The sequence below is a fragment of the Anguilla anguilla genome, chromosome 19 (genome assembly GCF_013347855.1).
Source record: "Anguilla anguilla isolate fAngAng1 chromosome 19, fAngAng1.pri, whole genome shotgun sequence".
In the NCBI taxonomy this organism is placed as follows: domain Eukaryota; kingdom Metazoa; phylum Chordata; class Actinopteri; order Anguilliformes; family Anguillidae; genus Anguilla; species Anguilla anguilla.
Window position 1 is genome coordinate 3,244,404 of NC_049219.1, and position 26,961 is coordinate 3,271,364.

A 26,961-nucleotide genomic window follows, 5' to 3' on the forward strand; every position below is an offset into this window, starting at 1 on the left:
AGAGTTTCCACAATGCACCTCACACACACACACACACACTCACACTGCTGTAAGTACAGAGAGTTTCCATAGTGCACCTCTCACACACACACACAATGAATGGAATAAGTTTCCTTTCTGACAGATTTGTGTTTTTTCATATGATCGTGGTTTTGTGTTTTATTGTGCCTTTGTGTTTATATATGTGATGTCATTGGTGTGTTAAGAGTGGAAATAAAGGATGGTTAAAATTCTGTTCTGCTGTTCTTACAGTGTGGACCATGGAGGAGAGAACAGGACCAAACCAGGACCCAGGAAATGTGAGTCTGTATCGACACAGAACACTTTCCATAGATACACACTCTGCTGTGTGTGTGTGTTTGTGTGTGTGTGAGAGAGACGTCTCTCTTACACACATAAACACACAAACAGAAACACACATGCACACAAACACACACACAGAGGTACAATGACAGTCCTTTCTCTCTCACACACATAATAAGGTGAATATTAATAATGATAATTAATCTCATGTATGTCTCTGGTGTGCAGATGGCTGTCAACTCACACTGGATCCAAACACAGCGCACAGAGAGCTGTCTCTGTCTGAGGGGAACAGGAGGGTGACACACACACGGGGGAGAGAGGAGCAGCCATATCCTGATCATCCAGAGAGATTTGAGTCTGAGCGCCAGGTTGTGTGCAGAGAGAGTGTGTGTGAGCGCTGTTACTGGGAGGCTGAGTTCAGTGTGTTTAAGGAGGGAGAGGTTTCTATAGCAGTGACAGATAAAGGAATCAGCAGGAAAGGACGGTGTACTGACTGTGAGTTTGGATGGAATAAAAACTCCTGGAGTCTGTGGTGCTTTGATGAATACGGTGACCCTGATGAACTCAGTTACTGTGTCTGGCACAATGGGAACCGAACAGACATACTTGCCCCCCTCTCCCCCGACCGCAGAGCAGGAGTGTGTGATGATGATGATGATGATGGTAGAGGAGTGTGTGTGTACAGGGTAGGAGTGTGTGTGGACCGTCCAACCGGCACTCTGTCCTTCTACAGCGTCTCTGACTCTGACACACTGACCCTCCTGCACAGACTCCACACACACTTCACTCAACACACACCCCTCTGTGCTGGATTTGGAGTGTGGGACTCCTCCTCAGTGTCCCTCTGCCAACTGGAGTAGAGACACACACACACACACACACACACACACGCACGTGCACACAAATATGCACGTGCACACACACGGATACACACACACATGCACGTGCACGCACACACAAACATGCACGTGCACACACACACAAATATGCATGTGCACACACACACACGCATACACACACACACACGTGCGCACACACACAAATATGCTTGTGCACACACACACGCGCATTCACACACACACACGTGCGCATACACACCCGCACACATGCACGCACACACAAATACATACACTCATGTACACACACACACACCACATTCATATACCCACTCATACACACACACCACACACATATACACATACACGCACACACTCAGATACACATAGACACACACACCCATTTACACACATCCACACACACACACATACTCTCACACACACCCTTGCTTTCTCACACTCACAAATACACACACTGATGTACACTCATGCACACGCACTCACACACCTACGCATACACACACTCGTGCACACACACTCACACTCTTACACACACATACACACCCTCTCACACCCAATCACTCACACACCCAATCACACACATGCACACACACACCTACACACATGAACACACACAATCTCTCGCACACACGAACAAACACATTCACCAGTGCACTCTCACGCGCACACACACATGCATACATATGTACACACGCTCATAACCGTATGTACACACACACACACTATCTATCTCTCTCACTCAGTCACTCGTACACACCCTCTCTCTCTCACACACACGCACTCACATCCAGTCACACACACATTCACACAAACGCACACACAAACACTTTCTCTTATCCATAAACACACGCACCCGTGTGCACACGCACACACATTCTCTTACCCATACACACACAATCCGGGCACACACATACTCATGCACTCAATCATACTCTCACACATGCACACACATACACGGTCACACACACAATCACACAAACGTACGCACTCACACACAAACTCATGATGCACTCACGCACGCACACACACATGTATGCAAAGACACAAACACGTGTCAACACACACATTCACATTCCCATACGCATGCACACACATGTATAAACACACACACATTCTCTTACCTATGCACACACACACTGATGTACACTGATGCACACGCACTCACACACCCACGCACGCACACACTTGTGCACACACACTTACACACATACACACTCTCTCACACCCAATCACACACATGCACACACACACCTACACATGTACACACAATATCTCGCACACACAAACACACACATTCACCAGTGCACTCTCACGCGCACACACGCATGCATGCATATGTACACACATTCATAACCGTATGTACACACACACTTTCTCTCTCTCTCATACTCAGTCACTCACACACACACCCTCTCTCTCACACACACACACACACACACATCCACACACATTCACACAAACGCACGCACACACATACAAACTCATGCACTCACACACACACACACATGCCTGCAGAGACACAAACACGTGTCAATACACACACTTCTCAGTGTCCCTCTCCTAACTGGAGTAGAGACACACACACATGCTCGCACACTCAATCACACACTCACACACACACACACACACACACACACTCACACACACGCACACACACATATATACAGACACACACTCCTATACACACACACACACTTATATACACACACACTCATATACACATACACACACACTCAGTCACACACTCACACATATGTACACACACTCATATGCACCTAGACTCACACACACGCACTCACACACCTACACACCCTCTCACACACCCAGTCACACAAACACACCCTCTCTCTCTCACATACACTCCATCACACACACACATACTCTCACACACACCCTTTCTCTCTGTCATGCCCACGCACTCACAAATACACACACTCATGTTTACTCATGCACACACAGACCTATGCACACACACTCTCTCACACCCAGTCACTCACACACACCTACACACAGACACACACAATCTCATGCACACGCGCATGCACACATACACGCACTCATACACAAACACTTTTTCTCTCACTCACACACTCACATACAGTATACAGACACACACATTCGCAAACGCACACACACACACATTTATGGAATCACGCACAAACACAAACGTGTCAACACACACACATTCTCATTCCGATACGCACGCACGCACACACATGTATAAACACACACATTCTCTTACCCATATGCACACACACACACTCATGCACTCACACATGCACACACATGCATACACATACATGCGTGCACACATCATATACACATGTATACACAAACATTCTCATACCCATACATACACACACACACATGTATAAACACACACACATTCACAAAGGCACTCTCACGCACACACACATACACATACATACACTCATTCTCTTGCACGTACACACACTCAAATAAACAATCACACACACATTCACACAAACGCATGCACACACACTTTCTCTTACCCATACACACACGCACCCGTGTGTACACACACACATACTCATGCACTCAATCATACTCTCACACATGCACACACACATACATGCGTGCACACGCACACACATTCTCTTACCCATACACACACAATCCGGTCACACACATACTCATGCACTCACACACATACACACACATGTTCACATCCACAGTCACTCCCACAAACGTACGCATGTATGCACACACATTCACAAATTCACGCACACAAACACTCTCACCCAATCACACACACACACACTCATCGACACACTTGCAACCTTCCTTGACCAATGCCTTACCAGTGCAATTTCAGCTGTGCCCAATATTATATATATATATATATATATATATATATATATATATATATATAACCTCAGTACAGCCTAACCCCTGTACATAAGAGTATTATCTTTTAGCAGTTCAGGTTAAGCGCTTGCTGTCTAAATGTGATTTTTTTTTACATTTTAATACATTTATATTGCAAATGTTCAAGGTGTGTTATGTACTTTTGATTATTAAAACATTAATATAACATTGAGAGTAATAATGCCAAAAGATGGCAAGGTAAAATGTTTTTGAAGTAATAATTCTATCTCCTGTATCTGCATCTTTTTTAAAAGAATCCAGTGGCAAACTCCTCCACTTAAATGTGCATTTTACTAGTTTTTACAGTTGCTTTCATTCATTTTCACAAGAGTTCCAATGTGCAAATTTCTGTGGGCAAATGCAGCTGATAGGGAGAATGCAGAATGATCACTGCAGTGTACTTATTTCCTTTCATTACTGTAAACAACGATGGATTGAGTTTCCTTATTAATTCTTTTAGGATTGTTTTTTTTTTTTGCTTTAATTTTCTGTATTTTCAGACAATAATATGCAATGATTAAACCTGAATTATAAAAATATCAAATGTTTTGCTGTTGTGATTTATTATTGTGTGATGTATTGAACTCCTGTGACACAGTAGTACTTATTTCATATTCTGTATGGGATTATGTTTGGGCTCAATATGGGTAGATCAGCATGGAGCTAAAATCTGCAGTTGAAGCAATGACATTCATCTACAGTGGAAATAAGATCCATTATAAGAGAAGTTGAGTAGTGTCTGATGAATGCTTGCTTCTGTTACTGTAGTGTAACCACAACTCAATACATTTTGAAAAGTCACTGCTTGTCTATTGAGCTGGTATGTTTATGTTACCTCTCAAAGAAATAGTTTTCCTGTAGGTTTGAACCTGGATCTGCTGCACATCAGTTGAATGGATTAGACCACTAAGCCAAAATCAGGGCAGAAGTGTGGTTTGCATGACATCCAGTCTCTGAGATGTTCCTGAGACCCTACAGTTTTTCTCATTTTTTCAGATGCATTTCTGATATCTGCAGTCACACATTACAAATGCATTACAGTATGTTATGATTGCTTTGGCTCAGTGTGGAAAACTCAATTTGCCAAACTGACTGGCAAAATTCTTACCCTACGACACTAATTGCAGTACCTACCCACAAAGTGCACAACTCTAAATCACACTCAGTTTTCACAATACAGTTGTCTCGTATTAGTACAATGTTCCAGTGATTATTGCTAGACATGCAGATTGTGAAATGAAGTCAAGATGTTTGCAATTCTGTCTCATCACTTCCAGCAACATTTCCCAGGTGAGTCGCATTGCAGCACGATTGGTAATCCCAACATAAAAGGCTGTTTTATAGCACTACATTCAGCAGTGTCTGACAACATGGAGCAGACCAATGCAGTTGGTACTGATGGACGGGTTGTGGCTGTGGCTGAGGTTGTGGTCAAGCAGACAGACGAAATATTGTTGTATCCAATGAATTTAGAGCCACTGTTCTGATAATGTGATTATTTTTCTTCTATCAGATAAGGCCTGCTGGTGCAAGTTTGTAATGTTGCATTTGTATGTGTTATTTTTACTGTTTACGTGTCAAATGTCTAGAGTGTAAATGTTTCTGTTTAAATGATTGGTTGAATAACACATATCGCCGCTATTTTCACCGACCATGTTAAAAGTACTCTCTCAGCTCCAAAGGCATGCTGATGTAAAACACATACTCCAATCTGTTTGAAATGACACAGATTCTGCCTAGTCTGTTCAAACATCAGACATTTTTTTAACTCTACATATTGTTTATGCCCTGCGCCTGAACAAATTGGATGTGCCCATTCTACTGTACCATCTCCTTTGTAAGCTAAGAAGTTCCTTTCAGCTGACTACATCAGAATCTGTACTACTGGCGTTTTATGAGAGCTGAAAATGTACAACATTGTTAATCAGAAATGATATCTGGGTGGGTAAATTGCTGGATATGCTGTAGAACATACTTTGTCATTGATTTATAAATATACCGGTATATCCTGGGCTTTCACTGATGGTTTAATTGTGGTACATATAGCAGTGGTCTGATATGCATTCTATATTTGCAGTTTGCTTCTACCTGACTGCTCCCCCCAGCTGGGAAACAGAGGGGCACAACCCCCCCAGCAGGGAAGCAGAGGGGCACAATCCCCAGCAGGGAAGCAGAGGGGTACAACCGCCCCAGCAGGGAAGCAGAGGGGTACAACCCCCCCAGCAGGGAAACAGAGGGACACAACCCCCACAGCAGGGAAACAGAGGGGCACAAGACTGGGTCATCCCACCATGGACAGCGTAGGAAAGGTAGCAGGTTATAGCAGTTTGCTAAGGTGGTCTGGGAGGATGGACAGCGTGGGAAAGTGTGGAGGACCGATCACTCAGTGGGTCAGACTGGTGGAAGATACCACAAGCCAGGCTTAGCTTCCTGATCAGGGCCAATTATGACACCCTGCCTTCTCCTCAGAACCTGCGCTAATGGTTTGGTGCGGATGAGACCGTCCGCTCTGTGCTGCCCCCAAACGAGGCCTCCGGCACGTTCTGTCAGGCTGTGAGATGGCTCCAGCACAGGGACACAGAGCAGGCCTCCAGCACAGGGACACAGAGGAGGCCTCCAGCACAGGGACACAGAGCAGGTCCCCAGCACAGGGACACAGAGGAGGCATCCGGCACAGGGACACTGAGCAGGTCTGTCAGGCTGTGAGATGGCTCCAGCACAGGGACACAGAACAGTGCTCCTTATATGGAGACGTGTTCTACTCGGGCGAAGGCTGTGCTCCTTATATGGAGACGTGGTCCTCTCGGGTGAAGGTGGTGCTCCTTATATGGAGACGTGTTCTACTCGGGTGAAGGTGGTGCTCCTTATATGGAGACGTGGTCCTCTCGGGTGAAGGTGGTGCTCCTTATGGAGCTCACCTTCCCATGGGAGGAGGGGAAACGCCTGAAGTACTCCGACCTGGCAGCGGAGTGTGAGAGTGTAAGGAGTGTAAGGAGGTCGGTTAGAGAGCGACAGTATATCCAGTGGAGGTGGGACGCTGGGGGTTCACCCGCCAGTCAGTGCTCTACATTACATTACATTACAGGCATTTAGCAGACGCTCTTATCCAGAGCGACTTACACAACTCTTTACATAGCATTTTACATTGTATCCATTTATACAGCTGGATATATATACTGAAGCAATGCAGGTTAAGTACCTTGCTCAAGGGTACAACGGCAGTGTCCTACCCGGGAATCGAACCGGCGACCTTTCGGTTACAAGCCCAGTTCCTTACCCACTGTGCCACACTCAGTGCTCTACCTTCTGGAGAACACGGGCATGGCAGGGGCAAGGCTGAGGAGGGCAACTAGAGGGCTGGCCGAGGAAGCAGAGAAGGGGGGCTGACTCAGAGAGGGGGGGAGAGTCGGCAAACACCCACTGCACCCAAAACAACAGCAGAGGGTGGCAGCTGGCCTTCTGGATCAGTTTGGGCCTCTTTGTGTTCCTGGAGTAGAGGCTCCCAGCCCAGCACAGACAGGTGTAAAACAGGACACCGGCCACAATGATCTGTTAGAACATGGCCAGCACCCTGCTACACACACCGAAGGAGCGTAGCCTCCCCAGAAAGAAAAGAGCCTTCAGTCTAGTAGGGCCTCCAAAGACACAAACCACAGTATCAAACCATCTATCTATACGATCAGGTGAACATGGTGTATATGTGTTTGTGTGTGTGTTTGTGTGCGTGTGTGTGCATGTTGTGCATGTGCGTGCGTCTGTGTGTATTGATGTGCTGTGTACGTGCTCTGTGTGTACAATAAAAATGAGCATCTTCAGTGCATCAACCAGTGCAGTGTTTCTTTGAAATTACACCCCCATCCTCATGCTAAATGGAATTTAATAAAACCATTATGTGCCGTGGCAGGAGCTTGAAATAGTCGAAAATATCAGAGTATTTACTTTTGCTATCAGACCTGTGGGCTGTGTTGGAACACTGGAAACACAAAGTGGATGCTTTCTGCCATCCGGTGGTCTTGTGACGCTACTACAAGGGACTGAACTCCAAAGGGTGAGACTCAAGGCAGAAGTTGGGAGTTTCTAAAACTTTGACTGCTTACTCCCGTTCCCTCTGTCTAATATAAAATTTTTTGTAAAGATCTGAAACTAGGCCCTAATATAGGAAATCAGAATGGGGGAAAATATTTTTCACGGCACTGTACATGAGGTAGACAGGTTTCCTTTAACAGGCTTTAATATAAGGGGCACCAGGGAGACACACACTACACAGCCTGCAGAGGAATTCTCAGAAGTTTGCTAATGCCACACACCAGTATGGAGTATATTATCTTAACAGGAGCGAGCTCGTCTGAGTAACTTTTTCCCTGTTGTAATTACATCACACACCCATGTGATAGAGCCACAGCCATGACATGACCTTATGTTTAGTCTTAAGGCTTTCCTTTAAAAAAAGTCAGCTTTGGTATGATAACAAGCCTACATTAATGGATTAATATTACTCTGCTTGGATGAGAAAAATTGGGATGGCCGGTATGCCATCCCGCCAAGTTATGCCTTCAGGGTTCCCCACAGAAATAACCACAACAGCCACAGACACTCTTAAAAACATTAAATTCTGTACATTCTCACCCCATTTCAACAGACAGAATTCATAAACAACTTCACATGTCCACACAATAAAGCCCCAAACTAAGGGGATTTTGTGTTTCCTCCTCCTCCTTTTTCTTCTTCTTCTTCTTCTTCTTCTTCTTCTTATTTTTCCTGCTGCCTATCCCACTAACAACATGTCTCCCCATTGGACATTTTACCGACACCAGCCAAATCTTCACCTACATGACCCAATCAAAAACTTGCATACAAACACAAAATACCCATACCTTTTTACTCTGAAACATTTCCAGTTTAAACAACTGGTCTGCTGTGGCCTAGTGGGCAAGGTCACAGTATTGGGAACACGGGGTCTGAGGTTCAAGCCCAGCTAGGAATGCGTCTCTTTAACCTGCTTGTACTCTCACTAATAATTGTCTACTACTTCTCAATTATTGCTTTTGCACAATATCTACCTGCCGTTCACCGAACGTATACACTGCATTATGACGTACCGTCTGCACGTTCAGTTATTAACCAGCTACAATATTGCAAAGCCATATGGATTCAACGGGAGCTCTTCTGTGCTTACTGGCCTGTGTTCTTTAAAACCACAGACAGGTTTGCTAATGATATTTCACGCATTGCATAGCTATGTCACGGTGCTGCACTAGCAAAGTCACAGACTGGTAAACCTCCGGTTGAAGGTTGAAGGATTGAATCCCGCCTCGCCCTCAGGCAGATCCCTCTTTTACACTAACGTTTTCTTACGCTTACATTTGCTTTACCAAAACTCACTCATGGTGTCTGTGTGGGAAATGCACCGCGTGCATTTCAGATTGAGTACGCTGTGTCTGTGTGGGAAATGCACTGTGTGCATTTCAGTTTGAGTACGCTGTGTCTGTGTGGGAAATGTGCCGTGTGCATTTCAGATTGAGTATGCTGTGTCTGTGTTGGAAATGCATTGTGTGCATTTCAGTTTGAGTACGTTGTGTCTGTGTGGGAAATGCACCGTGTGCATTTCAGATTGAGTATGTTGTGTCTGTGTTTGAAATGGACCATGTGCATTTCAGTTTGAGTACGCTGTGTCTGTGTGGGAAATGCACCGTGTGCATTTCAGTTTGAGTACGCTGTGTCTGTGTGGGAAATGCACCGTGTGCATTTCAGATTGAGGACGCTGTGTCTGGGTTGGAAACGCAGCTCATTGATTGCCCCCTGTGTGTACAGCAGGCCCCTGTTAAAGGCAGTGTGGAGATGAAGGGGGTGCAGAGGGTGGAGTTGGGGACCCTGCTGCAGGTCACTCAGGCCTTGGAGGCGGTGGTGGGCCCGTGCTTCGGTCCGTCCGGGGGCCAGGTCCTCTTCACCCGCGACTCTGGAGAGGTCCTCATCACCAGGGATGGCCGGAGGATCCTTAATCCTTACCTCCCTTCGGCTTGACCACACCCGTTGCCAGGTAACAGGCCCCAGAACCTGTTCTCCCTCTTACTGACATACAGCACAGCCAACAACCTGGGGCTTCTTCCATTCCTCCAGCTCAGAAAACGGTTTTTCACCACTACGTCTGACTGCAGTATGGACAGTTTGATGTTGGGGATGTGACGTTTGCACTATAAATGAGAAACGAAAGTATACAAGTGGAAAATTCTGTTTGAGTAACAGTGTGTGAATCATACTGTGTGCATAACAGTGTGTGAATCATACTGTGTGAGTAACAGTGTGTAAATCATACTGTGTGAGTAACAGTGTGTAAATCATACTGTGTGAGTAACAGTGTGTAAATCATACTGTGTGAGTAACACTGTAAATCATACTGTGTGAGTAACAGTGTGTAAATCATACTGTGTGCATAACAGTGTGTGAATCATACTGTGTGAGTAACAGTGTGTAAATCATACTGTGTGCATAACAGTGTGTGAATCATACTGTGTGAGTAACAGTGTGTAAATCATACTGGGTGAGTAACTGTGTGTAAATCATACTGTGAGTAGCAGTGCGCAAATCGTATTGTGAGTTACATTGTGTAATTCATACTGTGTGCGTAACAGTGTGTAAATCATGCTGTAGTAACAGTGTGTTAATCATACTGTGAGTAACACTGTATGAGTCACACTGTAAATCAAACTGTGTGAGTGACAGTGTGTAAATATTGTGTGATTAGCAATGTGTATGAGTAACTGTGTAAATCATACTCTATGAGTAATAGTGTGTATGAGTGACTGTGTAGGCTAAATCATACTGTGTGAGTAACAGTGTGTAAATATTGTGTGATTAGCAAAGTGTATGAGTAACTGTGTAAATCATACTGTATGAGTAATAGTGTGTAAATCCTACTGTGTGAGTAACAGTGTGTAAATAATACTGTGAGTATCAGTGTGTAATTCATACTGTGTGATTAGCAATGTGTATGAGTAACTGTGTAAATCATACTGTATGAGTAATAGTGTGTAAATCCTACTGTGTGAGTAACAGTGTGTAAATAATACTGTGAGTATCAGTATGTAATTCATACTGTGTGATTAGCAATGTGTATGAGTAACTGTGAATCATACTGTGTGAGTAACAGTGTGTAAATAATACTGCACAATTAGCAATGTGTATGAGTAACTGCAATTCATACTGTATGAGTGACTGTGTAAATCATACTGTATGAGTAATAGTGAGTAAAAGACTATGGATAAAGATGTGTGTGCTGATAATGGTGTTGTGTTGTGCCTGTGACAGAGTCCTGGTGGGATGTGTATCAGCACACTGTAAGATCACGGGTGATGGAGCCAAGTCCTTCCTTCTCCTGCTGGGGGCGCTTCTGCGGGGTATCCATGGTGACCATCTCCACGGCATGCAGGCCCGCCGCGTGGCTCACATTCTGCTTTTCTTCCAGACGCTCGTTTTGGATGGGGTGATCGGGCAGGGCCTCGCCCCTCGCGCCCTGTCCCTTCTCCAGGACCCCGCCCACCTGCGCCCGCTCACGGACGCCTACTTCCGGGGAAAGACGGCGAGCTCCCACTGGGGGGTCCTGAACCAGACGGCCTGCGAGTTCTACCGCAGGTGGCGGTGTGAGCAGGACTGCACCGGCGTGACCCTGATCGCCCGCCACTTCACGGCGCTCCACACGCCCGTACCAGGCCTGCCCGTGAGCCGGTCCCGGGTCCTCCAGGGCCTGGTGATCCACAGAGACTTTGCGGTGCGTTGCCCTGGCGACGGGCCGCTCCGAGCGCTGGCCACAAGCGTGCCGCTCCAGTCCCCTCTGGCGCCCCCTGGCGTCTCTCTGAACCTGGCGAGCGCGGCGCAGGCGCAGAGGTGCTGCGGCGGGGTGGGCGGGAGGGCAGAGCGGGGCGTGGCCTGCCTGCGCAGGCTGAGGGTGGGGCTGCTGCTCTCGGCAGCGAAGCAGTCGGAGCTGGCGCTGGACCTCGCTCGGCGGGCCGGCCTGTCCGTGGTGGAGTGCGTGGACAGTGACGAGCTGGCGCTGTTCTGTCGGCTGGCGGGGGCGGAGCTCTTTGCCGACCCCGGTGACTGGAGCCTGATTGGAGAGGAGCACGTTGCCACGGTGACATTCTGCAAGCCCGTGGTGCTGGGTCCCGACAGGTTGGCCCACGTGGGCTTCCCAGAGGGGCGGGGCTTGGCACCGCACTGCCTGGTTCTGTGCGGGCCCAGTCCCGGCCTGGCGGAGCAGTGCAGCACGGCCTTCTGCGGACTGTTCCGGATGCTTCAGCGCGTGTACGAGCCTGTCCAGTCGCGTCACGCACAGGGTCCTGTCCAATCACATCACCCGCAGGGCAGGGAGGAGGACAGTGAGAACGTAGCTCATTACATGGTCAAACAACCCGGCCTACACAATGGCACAAGGTTAGATAGAGCACCCGCCAGCATGAGGGACAATGCCCACCTGAGCACTGACAGCACAGAGGCTGGAGGGCCACAGGCCATTGTCGGGGACCCAAACAGGGGTGAGGGGCCACAGGTCCTCATTAGCGACCCAAACAGGGGTGAGGGGCCACAGGCCCTTATTAGGGACCCAAACAGGGGTGAGGGGCCACAGGCCCTCATTAGCGACCCAAACAGGGGTGAGGGGCCGCAGGTCCTCATTAGGGACCCAAACAAGGCTGAGGGGCCACTGTGTGCAGGCCGAAGCCAAAATCCTGACAGCACAGAGCCCGAAGCAGAACCTGAACATCCAATTCCGGACTGGTTACGAAATGGCAAGGCATCAGGAGAGCGGCCCGGCGTCCATTTTGGGGAAGGGAAAGAAGGAGCATTGGGGACCCGTACCCGAGAAACAGGCCCCGCCTCTTCAGGTGTCCTAATAGAGGCAGGCAGCGTGCTACCAGCAGGGGGCGCGTTTGAGTTCGTACTGCACCACTGCCTCCTGCAGCAGGCCTCCCAGCGGCGCTGCCCCGACCTGCGCGCGGCCTGCCGGCTGGTGGCGGGGGCCGTACTGAGCGTGCCCAGGCGGCTGTACCCCGGCCCACGCTTCCTGGACGCCCAGTCACACTTCCTCAGGGCCTCTGGGGCCGCCCCCCCCAGCTGGAGGGTTCGGGGGCTGGAGTCCCTGGCCTGTAAATACCAGCTCCTCCTCTCCGTCCTGCACACTGCGTCAAGCCTGCTGTCCGTGGACCTCATCCTTCACACCCACATCCGCAGCCAGGCGGAACACAGCCAGGAGGAGGAAGAGGAGGCAGAAGAGTAGACATGTTCTGTCAATCCTGTTTTTCATTATGCACAAATTTGAATGGCTGTATGTATTTATACAAGTTCCAGGTCCTCCCATGTGATAGTATATTCATACCTTAAGTATGTGAAATTGGGGTGGCAGGTATGCCATCCTGCAAAGTTACATGTTGGTGGGGTGGCATGCCCCATACATATACAGCACCGAGAGTTTGGCACTTTTCAGGGTTTCCTTACAGAAATAACCACAATGACCCCAGACACTCAACCCTTAAAAACATTCATTTCTGTACCTTCTGACCTCACACGTCCACAAAATAAAGCCCCGGATTTTGCGTTTTCTTCTTCCTGCATACGTTTAAAAGACCAAGAATATGCAGCCCCGACATCTGTTTTCCTCATAGTTCACTGGGTAGCAACGTTTGCCAATGGAACATTATGGACAAGTGACAAACCCAGGTTCAAAACCCCCCTCAGACTCAAGCGAACCTCTAACTCATTAAACTGGCTGGTTGGCTAACTAAAAAGCAAACATTTAAGCTATTGCTTTTGCATCGGTTATGTCTTTGCGGGAAACATTTCTGAAATCCAAATAAAATACACCCACTTTAGACAGTTCCGCTTTCTGCATTTTCACCGAGTTTAATGTTAGCTACCTTGTTAACGAGACGACAGACCGACTGTATTATGTTAGTGGAGATAGACGCCTCTGAAATTAAGTACAATCTGTGTTGCAATTCGGTATAGAAACTGGCGCAAGATAATGATTTCCTCACACCAAGTATATCGATTTTCTTTAAGTCAGAATGGTTCATGTTCACTGTTGAGCCTGTACTGATAACTACTTTTTAACTACTGTAGCTACCCACATTTCTAAATTAATGTTATCTAGCCCTATAGATCCTCTGCCAATATACAAACAATTAGTAGGTCTCTTGTATACAATAGCCCATTAAAAAACACTTCAGTCTAAAAAATATGACCTACACCATTTGAATTAATGACCTGCTGACAGTTCTTTGTATGTGTGAGTAACTTGGTGGTTGAGTAACTTGCTGGTTGAGGAACTATGCCTGCATTCTAAAGGTTTCAGGTTCGATTTCCAGGTAGGACACAGCTGTTATGCTGAAAGCAGAATACTTCACCTGAATTGATTCAATATGTAGACAGCTGTATAAATTGATACTATGTAAAAAATACCAAATATAGTGTGAAATTTCTCTAAATAATGGCATGTGGTAAAAATGGTTGTAATATTTGGAGTATTTTAAAAGGGTTCTGTAGTTACAATTGTTGTCACTGAATATTTTTCCTCCCTGACAGTTAATTTTCTGCCCCACCCCACATCTTCATAGAAGTGCAAGAGAGAGTGTGTGTGTGGGTTCGTGCGTGTGTGCGGGCACATCTGTGTGTGTGCGCAGATGCGCACCTGGACTACACCTCTCTGCCCCTGTAATGGACATTTTATGACTACCCTGTACCGACCCTTTATTCCGGGCCATCATCACCGCTGTGCCTCCTATTTATACTATGTATAATTACCACTGAGGCCACTGGTTAGGCAGTATTTATATTACCTGTATTCTTATAGTTCTTATAATTACACTTATACTGCATTATTTATATGTATCACTGCTTTTATTGTGCTTTTATTCTGTTTTTATGTTTCGAGACTGTGTTGTATTTGTGTTAGCACCTTGGACCCTGAGGAACGACATTTCGTTCCCGTATACTATGTATGTGGGAATGACAATTAAACTTGAAACTTGCTTGTGCGCATTTCTGTGCATTTTTTGTGCGCGCACGCATGCGCATCTGTGTGTGCGTGTGCATGTATGCGTGTAAGCGTGCGTTTGTGCGTATGCGCATCTGTGTGTGCGTGTGCATGTATGCGTGCGTTTGTGCGTATGCGCATCTGTGTGCGCGTGTGCATGTATGCGTGTAAGCGTGCGTTTGTGCGCATGCGCATCTGTGTGTGCGCGTGTGCATGTATGTGTGTAAGTGTGCGTTTCTGAGGGATTGGTTATGCTGGCTCAGTGAGGGATTGCTAGAATGTAGGCATTTAGCAGAAACCTGTCCAGAGCAACTTCAACACACAACCTACATTTTTTATATATACTGCCTTCCAGAATTATTTTTACACTTGATAAAAGTGAACAAAGAAGGCTCTATAAATAAGCAAGCAATGAGCTATGTGTATAACATGTTTAAAAGGGGGGGTATTTTCTTCAAAATAATAATAATAATAATAATGATTATTATTATTATTATTATTATTATTATTATATACTGTGTTGTGTGGTTGTAGTAGAATGGATTAGAATGTGTTGTGTGAGTGTAGTAGAATGGATTAGAATGTGCTGTGTGATTGTAGTAGAATGAAATAGAATGTTGTATGATTGTAGTAGAATGAATTAGAATGTGCTGTGTGATTGTAGTTGAATGGATTAGAATGTGTTGTGTGATTGGAGCAGAATGAATTAGAATGTGTTGTGTGATTGTAGTAGAATGGATTAGAATGTGTTGTGTGATTGTAGTAGAATGGATTAGAATGTGTTGTGTGATTGTAGTAGAATGGATTAGAATGTGCTGTGTGATTGTAGTAGAATGGATTAGAATGTGTTGTGTGATTGGTTGCTTTTCTCACTCCGTGCAGGGCCTGGAGCCAAGATCATGCTGTCAGTGGCCGGAGGATTGATTGGCCTCTTTTTTCTGACAGCACTGGGTGTGCGTGCAGCACACGCTATAACACAGCACAACCCCATACATCAATAAAGTGTGTATACCTGCACGGTTTAGTCCGTCCTCTCTGTGCTACTGTACAAACAGCACTGTGTCCTTATTCTCCCTGTGTAGCTGCGTACAGACAGCACTGTGTCCTTATTCTCTCTGTGTAACTGTGTACAGACAGCACTGTGTCCTTATTCTCTCTGTGTAACTGTACAGACAGCACAGTGTTCTTATTCTCCCTGTGTAACTGTGTACAGACAGCACAGTGTTCGTATTCTCTGTGTAACTGTGTACAAACAGCACTGTGTCCTTATTCTCTTGTGTCACTGTGTACAGACAGCACTGTCCTTATTCTCTCTGTGTAATTGTGTACAGACAGCACTGTGTCCATATTCTCTGTGTAACTGTGTACAAACAGCACTGTGTCCTTATTCTCTCTGTGTAACTCAGTACAGACAGCACTGTGTCCTTATTCTCTCTGTGTAATTGTGTACAGACAGCACTGTGTCCATATTCTCTGTGTAACTGTGTACAAACAGCACTGTGTCCTTATTCTCTCTGTGTAACTCAGTACAGACAGCACTGTGTCCTTATTCTCTTGTGTAACTGTGTACAGACAGCACTGTGTCCTTATTCTCCCTGTGTAACTGTGTACAGACAGCACTGTGTCCTTATTTTCTCTGTGTAATTGTGTACAGACAGCATTGTGTCCTTATTCTCCGTGTAACTGTGTACAAACAGCTCCGTGTCCTTATTCTCTTGTGTAACTGTCTACAAACAGCACGGTGTCTTTATTCTCTCTGTGTAACTGTGTACAATAGCACTGTGTCCTTATTCTCCCTGTGTAACTGTGTACAGACAACACTGTGTCCTGATTCTCTTGTCTAACTGTGTACAAACAACACTGTGTCCTTATTCGCCCTGTAACTGTGTACAGACAGTACTGTGTCCTTATTCTCTTGTTTAACTGTGTACAAACAACAGTGTCCTTATTCTCTTTATGTAACTGTGTACAAACAGCACTATGTCCTTATTCTCTCTGTGTAACTGTGTACAAACAGCACTGTGTTCTTATTCCCTTGTAACTGTGTACAGACAGCACTGTGTCCTTATTCTCTCTGTGTAAGTGTGTACAAACAGGCACTGTTTCAAACACTGCAATCTAGAGATAAGGAGGGCATCTGATTTTGGTGTCCTCCCCTCTAACTGACTGTCTGTTTGTGTTCCAACCTTTATACGCTGTAACTTTGGCAGTGCGCCACCATGACATTGCTGTTCAATGCGTGAAATTTTTTGGTCAAACTTGTCTGTGGTTTTACAGAAGATATTGTAGCCAATTAAGTGAACGTGCAGATGGTACATCATAATGCAGTGTATATGTTCGGTGAACGCTGGGTAGATGTGGTTGTTGATAATAGACAAATATTAGAGAGCAAAATAGCACAGTTCAGAAACTTGCTTCCAGTGGGGCTTGAACCAGGGACCCTGTAATCCATAGACCACGACATTAACCACTCAGCCAAAGGAACTCGCTGCTGAGATCGGAAATGTTTTAGAGTAAAAAGATAGGTCTATTTTGCGTGTGTATTTGAGATTTTGATTGGATTGTGTAGGTGAAGGATTGGCTGGTGTTGGTAAAATGTCCAATGGGGAGACATTTTGTTTGTAGGCTAGGTGGCAGGAAGCAGGAGGAGGAGAAGGAGAAAATGCGAATCCCCTTAGTTTGGGGCTTTATTGTGTGGACGTGTGAAGTTGTTTACGAATTCTGTCTGTTGAAATGGGGTCAGAATGTACAGAAAATAATGTTTTTAAGGGCTGAGTGTCTATGGCTGTTGTGGTTATTTTTGTGGGGAACCCTGAAAAGTGCCAAACGCTCAGTGGTGTATAGGTATGGGGCATGCCGCCCCGCCAAGGTGTAACTTGGCGGGATGGCATACCTGCCATCTGCCTGTGTCACACTGGGCTGCCTGTGCTGCATCCCTGCATATTGCATACTCCTGTGCTACTACTACTGTGACATTTGCAATGTTTATAACTTTCTATTGTCTGCGTCTGTGATGCCCTTTAACATAACACAGTGCTGCAAACCACATTTCTCTACAGGGACAATAAAGTCAAGTCAAGTTCAGTAGAGATGGCTTATAGGAAATCCACTGTATTTTCCATGTGCAAGCAATTTCTGTCACAAAGGTCACATAAGTATTTATCTATAACCTTCATATGTATAGGAAAAACTAGTTTTAAGTGCATCAAGTTAAGGCCATTTTAGAAAGTGCCATGCGATTTCTGAAAACATTTTAAGAACATTATACATACTCTCCACACTGGAAGACATCTTGTGCATGTAGAGGCATTGTTATGGGCTCTGTTGTGGAGTTTCATGATTTTCCTCCATGATCAACGTGTCTCAGTTTGCAAGTCTGCTAGATTACTTGCTGTATGTGAGAAGGAATCTGAATAAGATCATCTAGAAATTGTGTATATGAAAATAAGCTCCATATTATAATTGTGGGTGCTACAATGGTCATGTGCGGTCACTCTGCACAACAGAACTGAACAATGCCTTTAGCATCAGGTTTCTGGGGAGCTTATGATATGCCTGCTCGTAGGATAAAAAGTCAGATTATTAAAATATGAATAAAATCCAACCGGTTTATGAGGGAAGACCACACAGCACAGAGCACCCCCGAAAGTACAGGAAGCATATATAAACCCTTCAGACGTGGCCTTAAAACCATTTGAGCATAGATTTTGTACATGAGATGTGATGCACAAGTCAGCATGTGCCTGTTTACTCTGTACATTCAGATCAACCAGCCTGAGTCCATGTTCAGAGCAGGAACGCTGTAATGTGCGTGTGCTTACACGCCGATATGAATCATCACTCCTAAGAGACAAGCAGGATGGCTGTAGGATGGTGTTAACTCTGCTCCTGTTGTCTGTCATCCACATTAGCCAGGGGGAATCCTCTGGAAACCGCCAACAACTCCGGGAAACCCCCTTGAAACCGATGTCAGATCAGGGAGTCGCAGACAAGCAAATTCATTACAAACTACAAATTTATTCAATCAATTACTCATTCAATCGGGACCACAGACCGGACATGTACAAATAATTTAAGAAACGGAACCCTATTTGTTCGCGGCGTCAGTGTGTGCACTGAGTCGAGGAAGGACTACTACTCTACAGGATTCCAAAAAAAAACTGCCGCGTTATGGGGTAATAATGGGGGAAACAATATTTACGACAACGTTATCACTGTCGCCTCCAATCACGAAATTCAATTTTACTGCTGTAAGCAACCCAAACTCCAACTAACCGCTGTACTGTGGCAAGGTGAGTGCCACCCCTCGCGTATAGAGAGAGAGACAAGTTCGAAGTAATCACTTCTTTTTTATTTGTAGCCGAACACACAGCTTTTCGTTCACCCGGTTGCATGGGGTTTTTACAATACAATCGCTGTACTGCTGTACTGCCTCCGTCACCAGCCTCGGCGAACACCTTTTAAAACACCCAGACTCACTGTCAAGGCAATCGGCGCATCGTTAAACAATGAAACATTTAAAGAGCGGTGCTGATTAGCAACCTCTAACAGCTGTGGCGCAGAGTCCGAGAGCCGCCCCGCCCACTCTCTCTCTGCAGCCAACACACAAACCACGCCCCCTCCCCACCACATACCCCCACCGCCCGACTTAGGCCGGGGAGCCATCTGGCCCCCCCCCCCTCCTTTCGGGGCGAGAAAAGAAGTCCGCCACCACCATCTGCGCTCCCGGCCTATGAACCACCTTGAAATTAAATGGCTGCAGAGCCAGATACCAACGGGTGATTCGTTCGTTGGCATCCTTCATGCGGTGGAGCCACTGGAGGGGAGCGTGGTCCGAACAGAGGGTGAATGGGTGACCGACCACCCACCGGATGGCGAGGCACTCCTTTTCAATTGTGCTGTACCTCGCCTCCCGCTGTGATAATTTCCGGCTGATGTACAGCACCGGGCAATCGACTCCATCCACCTGCTGGGTCAAAACGGCCCCCAGCCCTCTGTCCGAGGCATCGGTCTGCAGGGTAAAGAGAGAAATTAGGGGTGTATGGAGTTCTGCTCGCAGGTCCATAACGTATTGTACCTCACTTTTACTGGGGCTTGGACCGTCCTCCCAGCTTTCTTTAACTAGGTCCAATATTCCCCGAGGCTTTCTACCGAATAATAACTCAAAGGGAGAAAATCCTGTGGAGGCCTGGGGAACCTCCCGCACTGCAAATAATAGAGGGACTACCCATATATCCCAATTTCGGCTATCGTCGTGAATGAACTTCCGAACCATGGACTCCAAAGTTCTATTAAACCGTTCAACGAGCCCGTCCGTTTGGGGATGGTACACGCTGGTTCTAATAGACCGGACGCCCAATAAGCCGTATAGCTCGTTTAGTGTGCGTGACACAAACGAAGTGCCCCGGTCAGTTAGAACCTCTTTTGGGATTTTGACGCGGGAGATAATCTGAAACAGAGCCTTGCAACACTTTTAGCTGAAATATTGCGCAATGGCACTGCTTCGGGATACCGGGTCGCATAATCCACTAAGACCAATACGAAGCGGTATCCCTGGGTGCTCCGTTCAAATGGGCCGATGAGGTCCACAGCGACTCTATCAAACAGGACCTCTATTAAGGGTAGGGGGTGCAACGGCGCTTTTGGGGTGGCTGGGGCGTTCACTAATTGACATTCAGGACAGGACGCACACCACCGGCGTACGTCCGCCCAAATGCCCGGCCAATAAAACCGAGCCATTATACGGTGTAGTGCAGGGGTGTCAAACTCAATTGCACAGGGGGCCAAAACTCAAAGCACACTTTAGGTCGCAGGCCGAACAGGATAAACATTTATTGAACACGCTAAAACTAAATGTTTTTTGAACATAAATATGAATAAAAACAGACAGGAATATTATTCTAGAATAAATTAACTTAAACTTTATATAACTTAAAATACTTTGCTCTCCATAAAAATATCTCTTGTCAAAATATGAGCATGGTCCAAAAAACTCTGGAAATATAAATAAAATTTGTGCTTTTCAGCAAAAAAAAAAAAAAAACAAATCAAAACATTCAGTTTTCTTTGCTCTTATGCTGTTTTGTCAGAGCTGGATGCTTGGCTTCTTTTCTTGGCAACAAGTTCATTTATGTTTGGTGTAAGATTCTGTGTTGTGGAGATTCTCAGGATGGCCTGCAGGTGTTCATCAGTGAGACGACTCCTGTGTGCTGTTTTGTTAATCTTCATCACTGAGAACAGCTTCTCACACAGATATGTGCTACCAAACATGCACAAGGTTCGAGCCACATGTAGACGGAGCTGAGGCATTGCTTCAGGAATGGAGCGAATAAACTGTGCGGGCCCTGCAGTGTCATACTTTGCCTTTAGTGTCCCATTACACTGCAGCTCTATCAGCTCCATCTGAATCTGTACAGGTGCAGTTTCCACGTCGACGGCAAATGGGTTGCGAAGCAGCTCAAAATTCCTTTTTTGTGCTTCAAAGTCTCCAAAGCGCCGTAAGAACTCAGTGCGAAGTGCGCTCAGTTTGTCAGCAAAGTGCGCATTAGGGAACATCGTTGCACCGACTTGGTTCAACATTACTTGGCAACAGGGAAAGTGAGGCAAGTTGCACTGGTGCATTTGTGTCTCCCATAAGAGCAGCTTCACTTGAAATGCCTTCACTGCATCATACATGTCAGTGATCATGCGGTCACGTCCCTGGAGCTGAAGGTTCAAGACGTTGAGATGAGTTGTTATGTCTGCCAGAAACGCCAACTCACATTTCCACTTCTCATCCCGAAAAACTGTGGAGTCTTTTCCTTTACTGTCCATGAACTGACAAATTTCCTTGTGTAGCTCAAAAACTCTATTGAGAACTTTTCCTCGACTCAGCCAATGCACCTCTGTATGATAAGGAATGTCGGCAAACTCTGAATCTATTTCTCGCATGAAAGACTGAAATTGCCGGTGATTTAAACCTTTAGCTCGGATAAAGTTTGCGGTTTGCGTTACAGTGCTCATTAAATGTTCCATTTTTAACACTTTACCACACAGCGTTTCCTGATGTATGATGCAGTGATATGCTTTCAACTCACCAGTACAGTTCTCCTCCTGCATCTTTACCCGCATCCTCCCCACTAGCCCATTTTTTCCGCCGCACATCGCCGGCGCTCCATCTGTTGTAAGTCCAATCAGTTTGTCCCAGGGCAGTTTCATGTCGGTTACACTTTGACATACGTTTTCAAAAATGTCTTTTCCTGTCGTTGTCCCGTGCATCGATTTAATGTCTAATATTTCCTCTGTGACGCACAAACTGGAGTCCACTCCACGGATGAAGATGGCTAGCTGTGCAGTGTCCGTCATGTCAGTACTTTCATCCACAGCAAGACAGTATGCAATAAAGTCTTTGCTTCTTTCCATCAACTGTGTTCTTAAATCAGTGGCCATCTCACAAACCCGATCAGCAACCGTATTTCTACTCAGGCTTACATTTGCCAATATCTGCCTGTTGTCTGGACACAAGACATCGCACACCTTCATCATGCAGCTCTTCAGAAACTCTCCCTCGGTAAATGGCCGGCCTGATTTGGCGATCTCTTCTGCCACAATAAAGCTTGCTTTCACAGCAGCTTCACTCTGTGATTTCGCTCTGGTGAAAAACGTCTGCTGAGATTTCAGATTCTTTTTTAACTCTTCTACTTTCTGTAGCCTCTGCTCTGCACTCAGGTTTTTCAGCTTATCCTGGTGTTTTGTCTCGAAGTGCCGTCTTAGATTAAATTCCTTAATTACAGCCACATTTCCTCCACAAATAAGGCACACGGGTTTACCGGCAATGTCAATAAACATATACTCAGCCTCCCATCGGTTTTGAAAGGCTCTGTTTTCAGAATCAACTTTTCTTTTCGCCATTGTTAGGGGCTAGCTTTGACTTTACAGTAGGGTTGTAAACAGCAACAGACGCTTGAGTTGATTGATGCGGGAATGTTCCCGTGTAACCTATCGTTGGGCAAGGCAGCTGTTGCGCTGCATTATGGGATCTGTAGTTTGTGTGTTATCAGCGCTTCATATCGCTGGTCCATTAATAACAATAATAATAGATCTATATAAAATGATCTCGCGGGCCGAATATAATTGTATGCCGGGCTGGATGTGGCCCGCGGGGACACATATGGTGTAGTGTCTTATCATACCCTAAGTGTCCCGCCATGGGGTTGTAATAAGCCGCCTGGAAAACCATTTCCCGGCAGCTTTTTGGTACCAACAATTGGGTCGTTTCTTCAGCGGTCTGAGCGTCACGACACACTCCATACAACCTGTCCCTAATGATAAATAAAAGGGTGAGAGAGTACTGCGTCGGGGCGCACCTGCTGACCATCAATGCGCATCACTTGGTAATAGTCAAAGCGTAAGGTGTCGTCCCGAGACTGCTCGAGTGGGGAAATCCTCCATGGGGTGGAACACCGGGACCCGGGGAGTCTCAACCTGAGACTCACCTGGGTCTGCCCCCCCCCCTCGGCCGTGTCGGACAGACGTCACACGTCCCTATCAGTCGTGGTCACACCCCAAACAGGTTCCCAGGAATCTTTCGAAACCCCGACCAATCAGTGCCCAAAATTAGGGGGTGCGAGAGCCGGGAGCTAACCGCAGCCTTCAGAATATGCGTTTTTCCCTGGTAACGAATTTCCACGGGTACTACAGGATACTCGTGCACATCCCCGTGCACACACCGAACGGAAACCCAGGACGCCTTTACCAATGCCTCGGATCGAACCAGGCTTTGTTGTATCACGGACTGCATAGCCCCCGAGTCCAACAGCGCCCGGTGTTCACTCCCTTGCACCCTTACCGGGATGCAGTACGCTCCCTCTGGATCGGGAGCGGAAGTGGGCGGTCCGACCACCCGGACCAGCTGCCCCACTTCCATGATCAGACAGTCGCGGTGCAGATGACCCGGCTGCCCGCACCGCCAACACCCCAGTCCGAGCGCCTGAGGAGCCCTCACTGAGGCAGAGCCCCCCGCCACTGAGCCTGGGTCTGTAGAGGGAAAATAAGCAGAGGAGAAATTAGGTCGAGGGAGGGGAGGGGTCAAGGCACGGGGAAGAGGAGAAGGGCCAGCACGAAGAGGGGGTCTCCTCTGGGGAGCCGGTTCCGGCAGCTCTTGCTGCTGGGAGCCAGAGTAAAGCGCCAGGTGGTCCTCCACCAGCGTGACTGCCCCGTCTAAATTGGTTGGTCGATGGCACCGAACCCAGCTGGCCGTCCCTTCCGGCAGCCCCTCCACGAACCGCTCCAGGACGACCTGCTCGACGACCCCCCCCCCGCGGACCGGATTTCCGGCTGTAGCCACTGCCGGGCCATGTCGGTCAGGTGTTGCGCGTAGGCGAAGGGCCGGTCTCCCGCCCGCAAGTTTGCCTCCCGGAACCGGCGCCTCTGATCCTCCGGGCTGCAGCCCAGCCGGTCCAGAACCGCCCTCTTGACGGAGTTGTAATCGGCCCGGGCGCCGGGAGGCAGCCCACGCGCCGCCTGTTGAGCATCACCAGTTAAGAGGGGCAGGAGACGTACCTCCCACTCCACCAAGGGCCACTGGCACGCCTCCGCTGCCACCTCAAAACTTTCTGTGAACGCCTGGACATCATCCTCGGCGGTCATTTTTGTGGAGCTGGATCCGGAATTGGGGACGGGACTGGCGGTCCCGGGAGCTGGCTTCGCCGGCGGCGGCCAGCTGTCGCAGCGCCTGCGTCTGGAGGGAGGCTTGTGCACACAGCAGCGTGCACCCCTGCCTGCCTTTCCTGCATCTGAGCCATCCCCTCTAGCATCCGCGCCAGCGCTACGAGAGGCTGTGCTACCTCTCCCCGGTTCAGGTTAGGATCCATCCCGGACTCTACTTTGCGTGGCTGGTGGGCTGAACCGTTTCTGCTTTCTTCTCTCGATACCAGACTCTCCTCCCCGTACGGGCCACCACTGTGGCAAGGTGAGTGCCACCGCTCGCGTATAGAGAGAGAGACGAGTTCGAAGTAATCACTTCTTTTTTATTTGTAGCCGAACACACAGCTTTTCGTTCACCCGGTTACATGGAGTTTTTACAATACAATCGCCGTACTGCCGTACTTCCTCCGTCACCAGCCTCGGCGAATGCCTTTTAAAACACCCAGGCTCACTGTCAAGGTAATCAGCACATCGTTAAACAATTAAACATTTAAAGAGCGGTGCTGATTAGCAACCTCAGCTGTGGTGCAGAGTCTGAGAGCCGCCCCGCCCACTCTCTCTCTGCAGCCAACGCACAAACCACGCCCCCCCCACCACATCTATATATACAGTTTAACTTGTAGGCTACAGTTGAGGCCAAAAGTTTACATGCACCTCGGCTAAAGACATTCAAACTCAAATTTTCACAACTCCACACATTTCATGTTACCATGCATTTCCTGTGTTAAGTCAATTAGGGTATCTACTTTATTTGAGAGGTCATTTCAAAATAATCGCTAAGAGACATTTATTTCAGCTTGTATGTACTACATCAAATTTTCAGTGGGTCAAAAGTTTACATGCACTTTGTTAGTATTTGGTGGCATTGCCTTTTAATTGCTTAACTTGAATCAAATGCTTTGGGTAAGCTTCCACAGGCTTCTCACAATACTTTGCCAGACTTTTTGCTCATTCCCCCTGCCAGAACTGGTGTAACTCAGTCAGGTTTATGGGCCTCCTTGCTCAGACATGCTTTTTCAGTGCAGTCCACAAATTTTCTATGGGATTCAGGTCAGGGCTTTGTGATGACCACTCCAATACTTTCACTTTGTTGTCTTTAAGCCATTTTGTTACAACTTTGGAGGTATGCTTAGGATCATTGTCCTGCTGGAAGACCAAGTTCTGACCAAGTTTTAACTTTCTAGCTGATGTCTTGAGGTCTTGCTTCAGTATTTCTAGATAATCCTCCTTCCTCATGATACCATTCATTTTCTGAAGTGCACCAGTCCCATTTCCAGCAAAACACCCCCACAACATGATGCTGCTATTCCCATACTTCACAGTTGGGATGGTGTTCTTCGGATTAAAAGCCTCTCCCTTTTTCCTCCATACATAATGCTGACCGTTATAGCCGAAAAGTTCAATTTTTGTTTCATCTGACCAGAGAACACTCCTCCAAAAGGCTAGGTCTTCGTCCTGGAGATCACCTGCAAACTTCATTCTGGATTTTTTATGGCGGACTTGGAGTAGGGGCTTCTTCCTTGTACAGCAGCCTTTCAGGCCATGGCGATGTAGGATTCTCTTAATGGTGGATATAGATACTTTGGTACCTGATGCTTCCAACTCCTTCACCAGTTCCTTTGTTGTTGTCTTGGGGTTCAGTTGAACCTTTCGGACCAAAGTTTGTTTAGCCCTGGGAGTTAATTTATGCCTCCTTCCTGAACTCTGCAGTGTCTGTGTGGGCCCAAGATTTTTGTATTTGTATATAATTGTTTGTACAGATGTTCGTGTTACCTTCAGTTGTTTGGAAATTGCTCCTGAGGAGGAACCAGACTTGTAGAGGTCCACAATTTTTTGGCAGAGTTGCTTGGATTTTCCCATCGTATCATGGGCAAAAAGGCAGTGGCTCTAAAAGTAGGCCCTTAAATACAGCCACGTGTGCCAATTAACTCCCAATTAACTCCTAATTATGACAATTGGCCAATCAGAAGCTTCTAAAAAGTAATTGCATCAATTTCTGGAATCTTCCAGACTGTTTAGACACACTAAACTAGGTGTATGTAAAATTTGATAGTGAATTAAAGCTGAAATAAATATGTCTCCAATCGATTGTTTTAAAATTACCTCTGATGTGAACAAAGCAGATGCCTTAATTGACTTGCCAAACTAAATGTTTGGCAACATGAAATGTGCAGAGTTATAAAGACTTAGTTTGAATATCTT

The 26,961-nt window shown here is 46.7% G+C and overlaps 1 protein-coding gene across 1 annotated transcript; it reads left to right on the plus strand.

Moving 5' to 3' along the window:
- Positions 1–270: 270 nt before the first annotated feature.
- Positions 271–13,504, plus strand: LOC118218923 (Bardet-Biedl syndrome 10 protein homolog). Its single transcript, XM_035401689.1, has 2 exons — positions 271–299; positions 11,358–13,504. Exon 2 carries the CDS (start codon positions 11,473–11,475, stop codon positions 13,318–13,320), a length of 1,848 nt encoding a protein of 615 aa, XP_035257580.1. The 5' UTR covers positions 271–299; positions 11,358–11,472; the 3' UTR covers positions 13,321–13,504.
- Positions 13,505–26,961: the final 13,457 nt, after the last annotated feature.

Coding starts and splice junctions, on each gene's coding strand:
- LOC118218923 (XM_035401689.1), top strand. CDS start 11,473: ATGCAGGCCCGCCGCGTGGCTCACATTCTGCTTTTCTTCCAGACGCTC.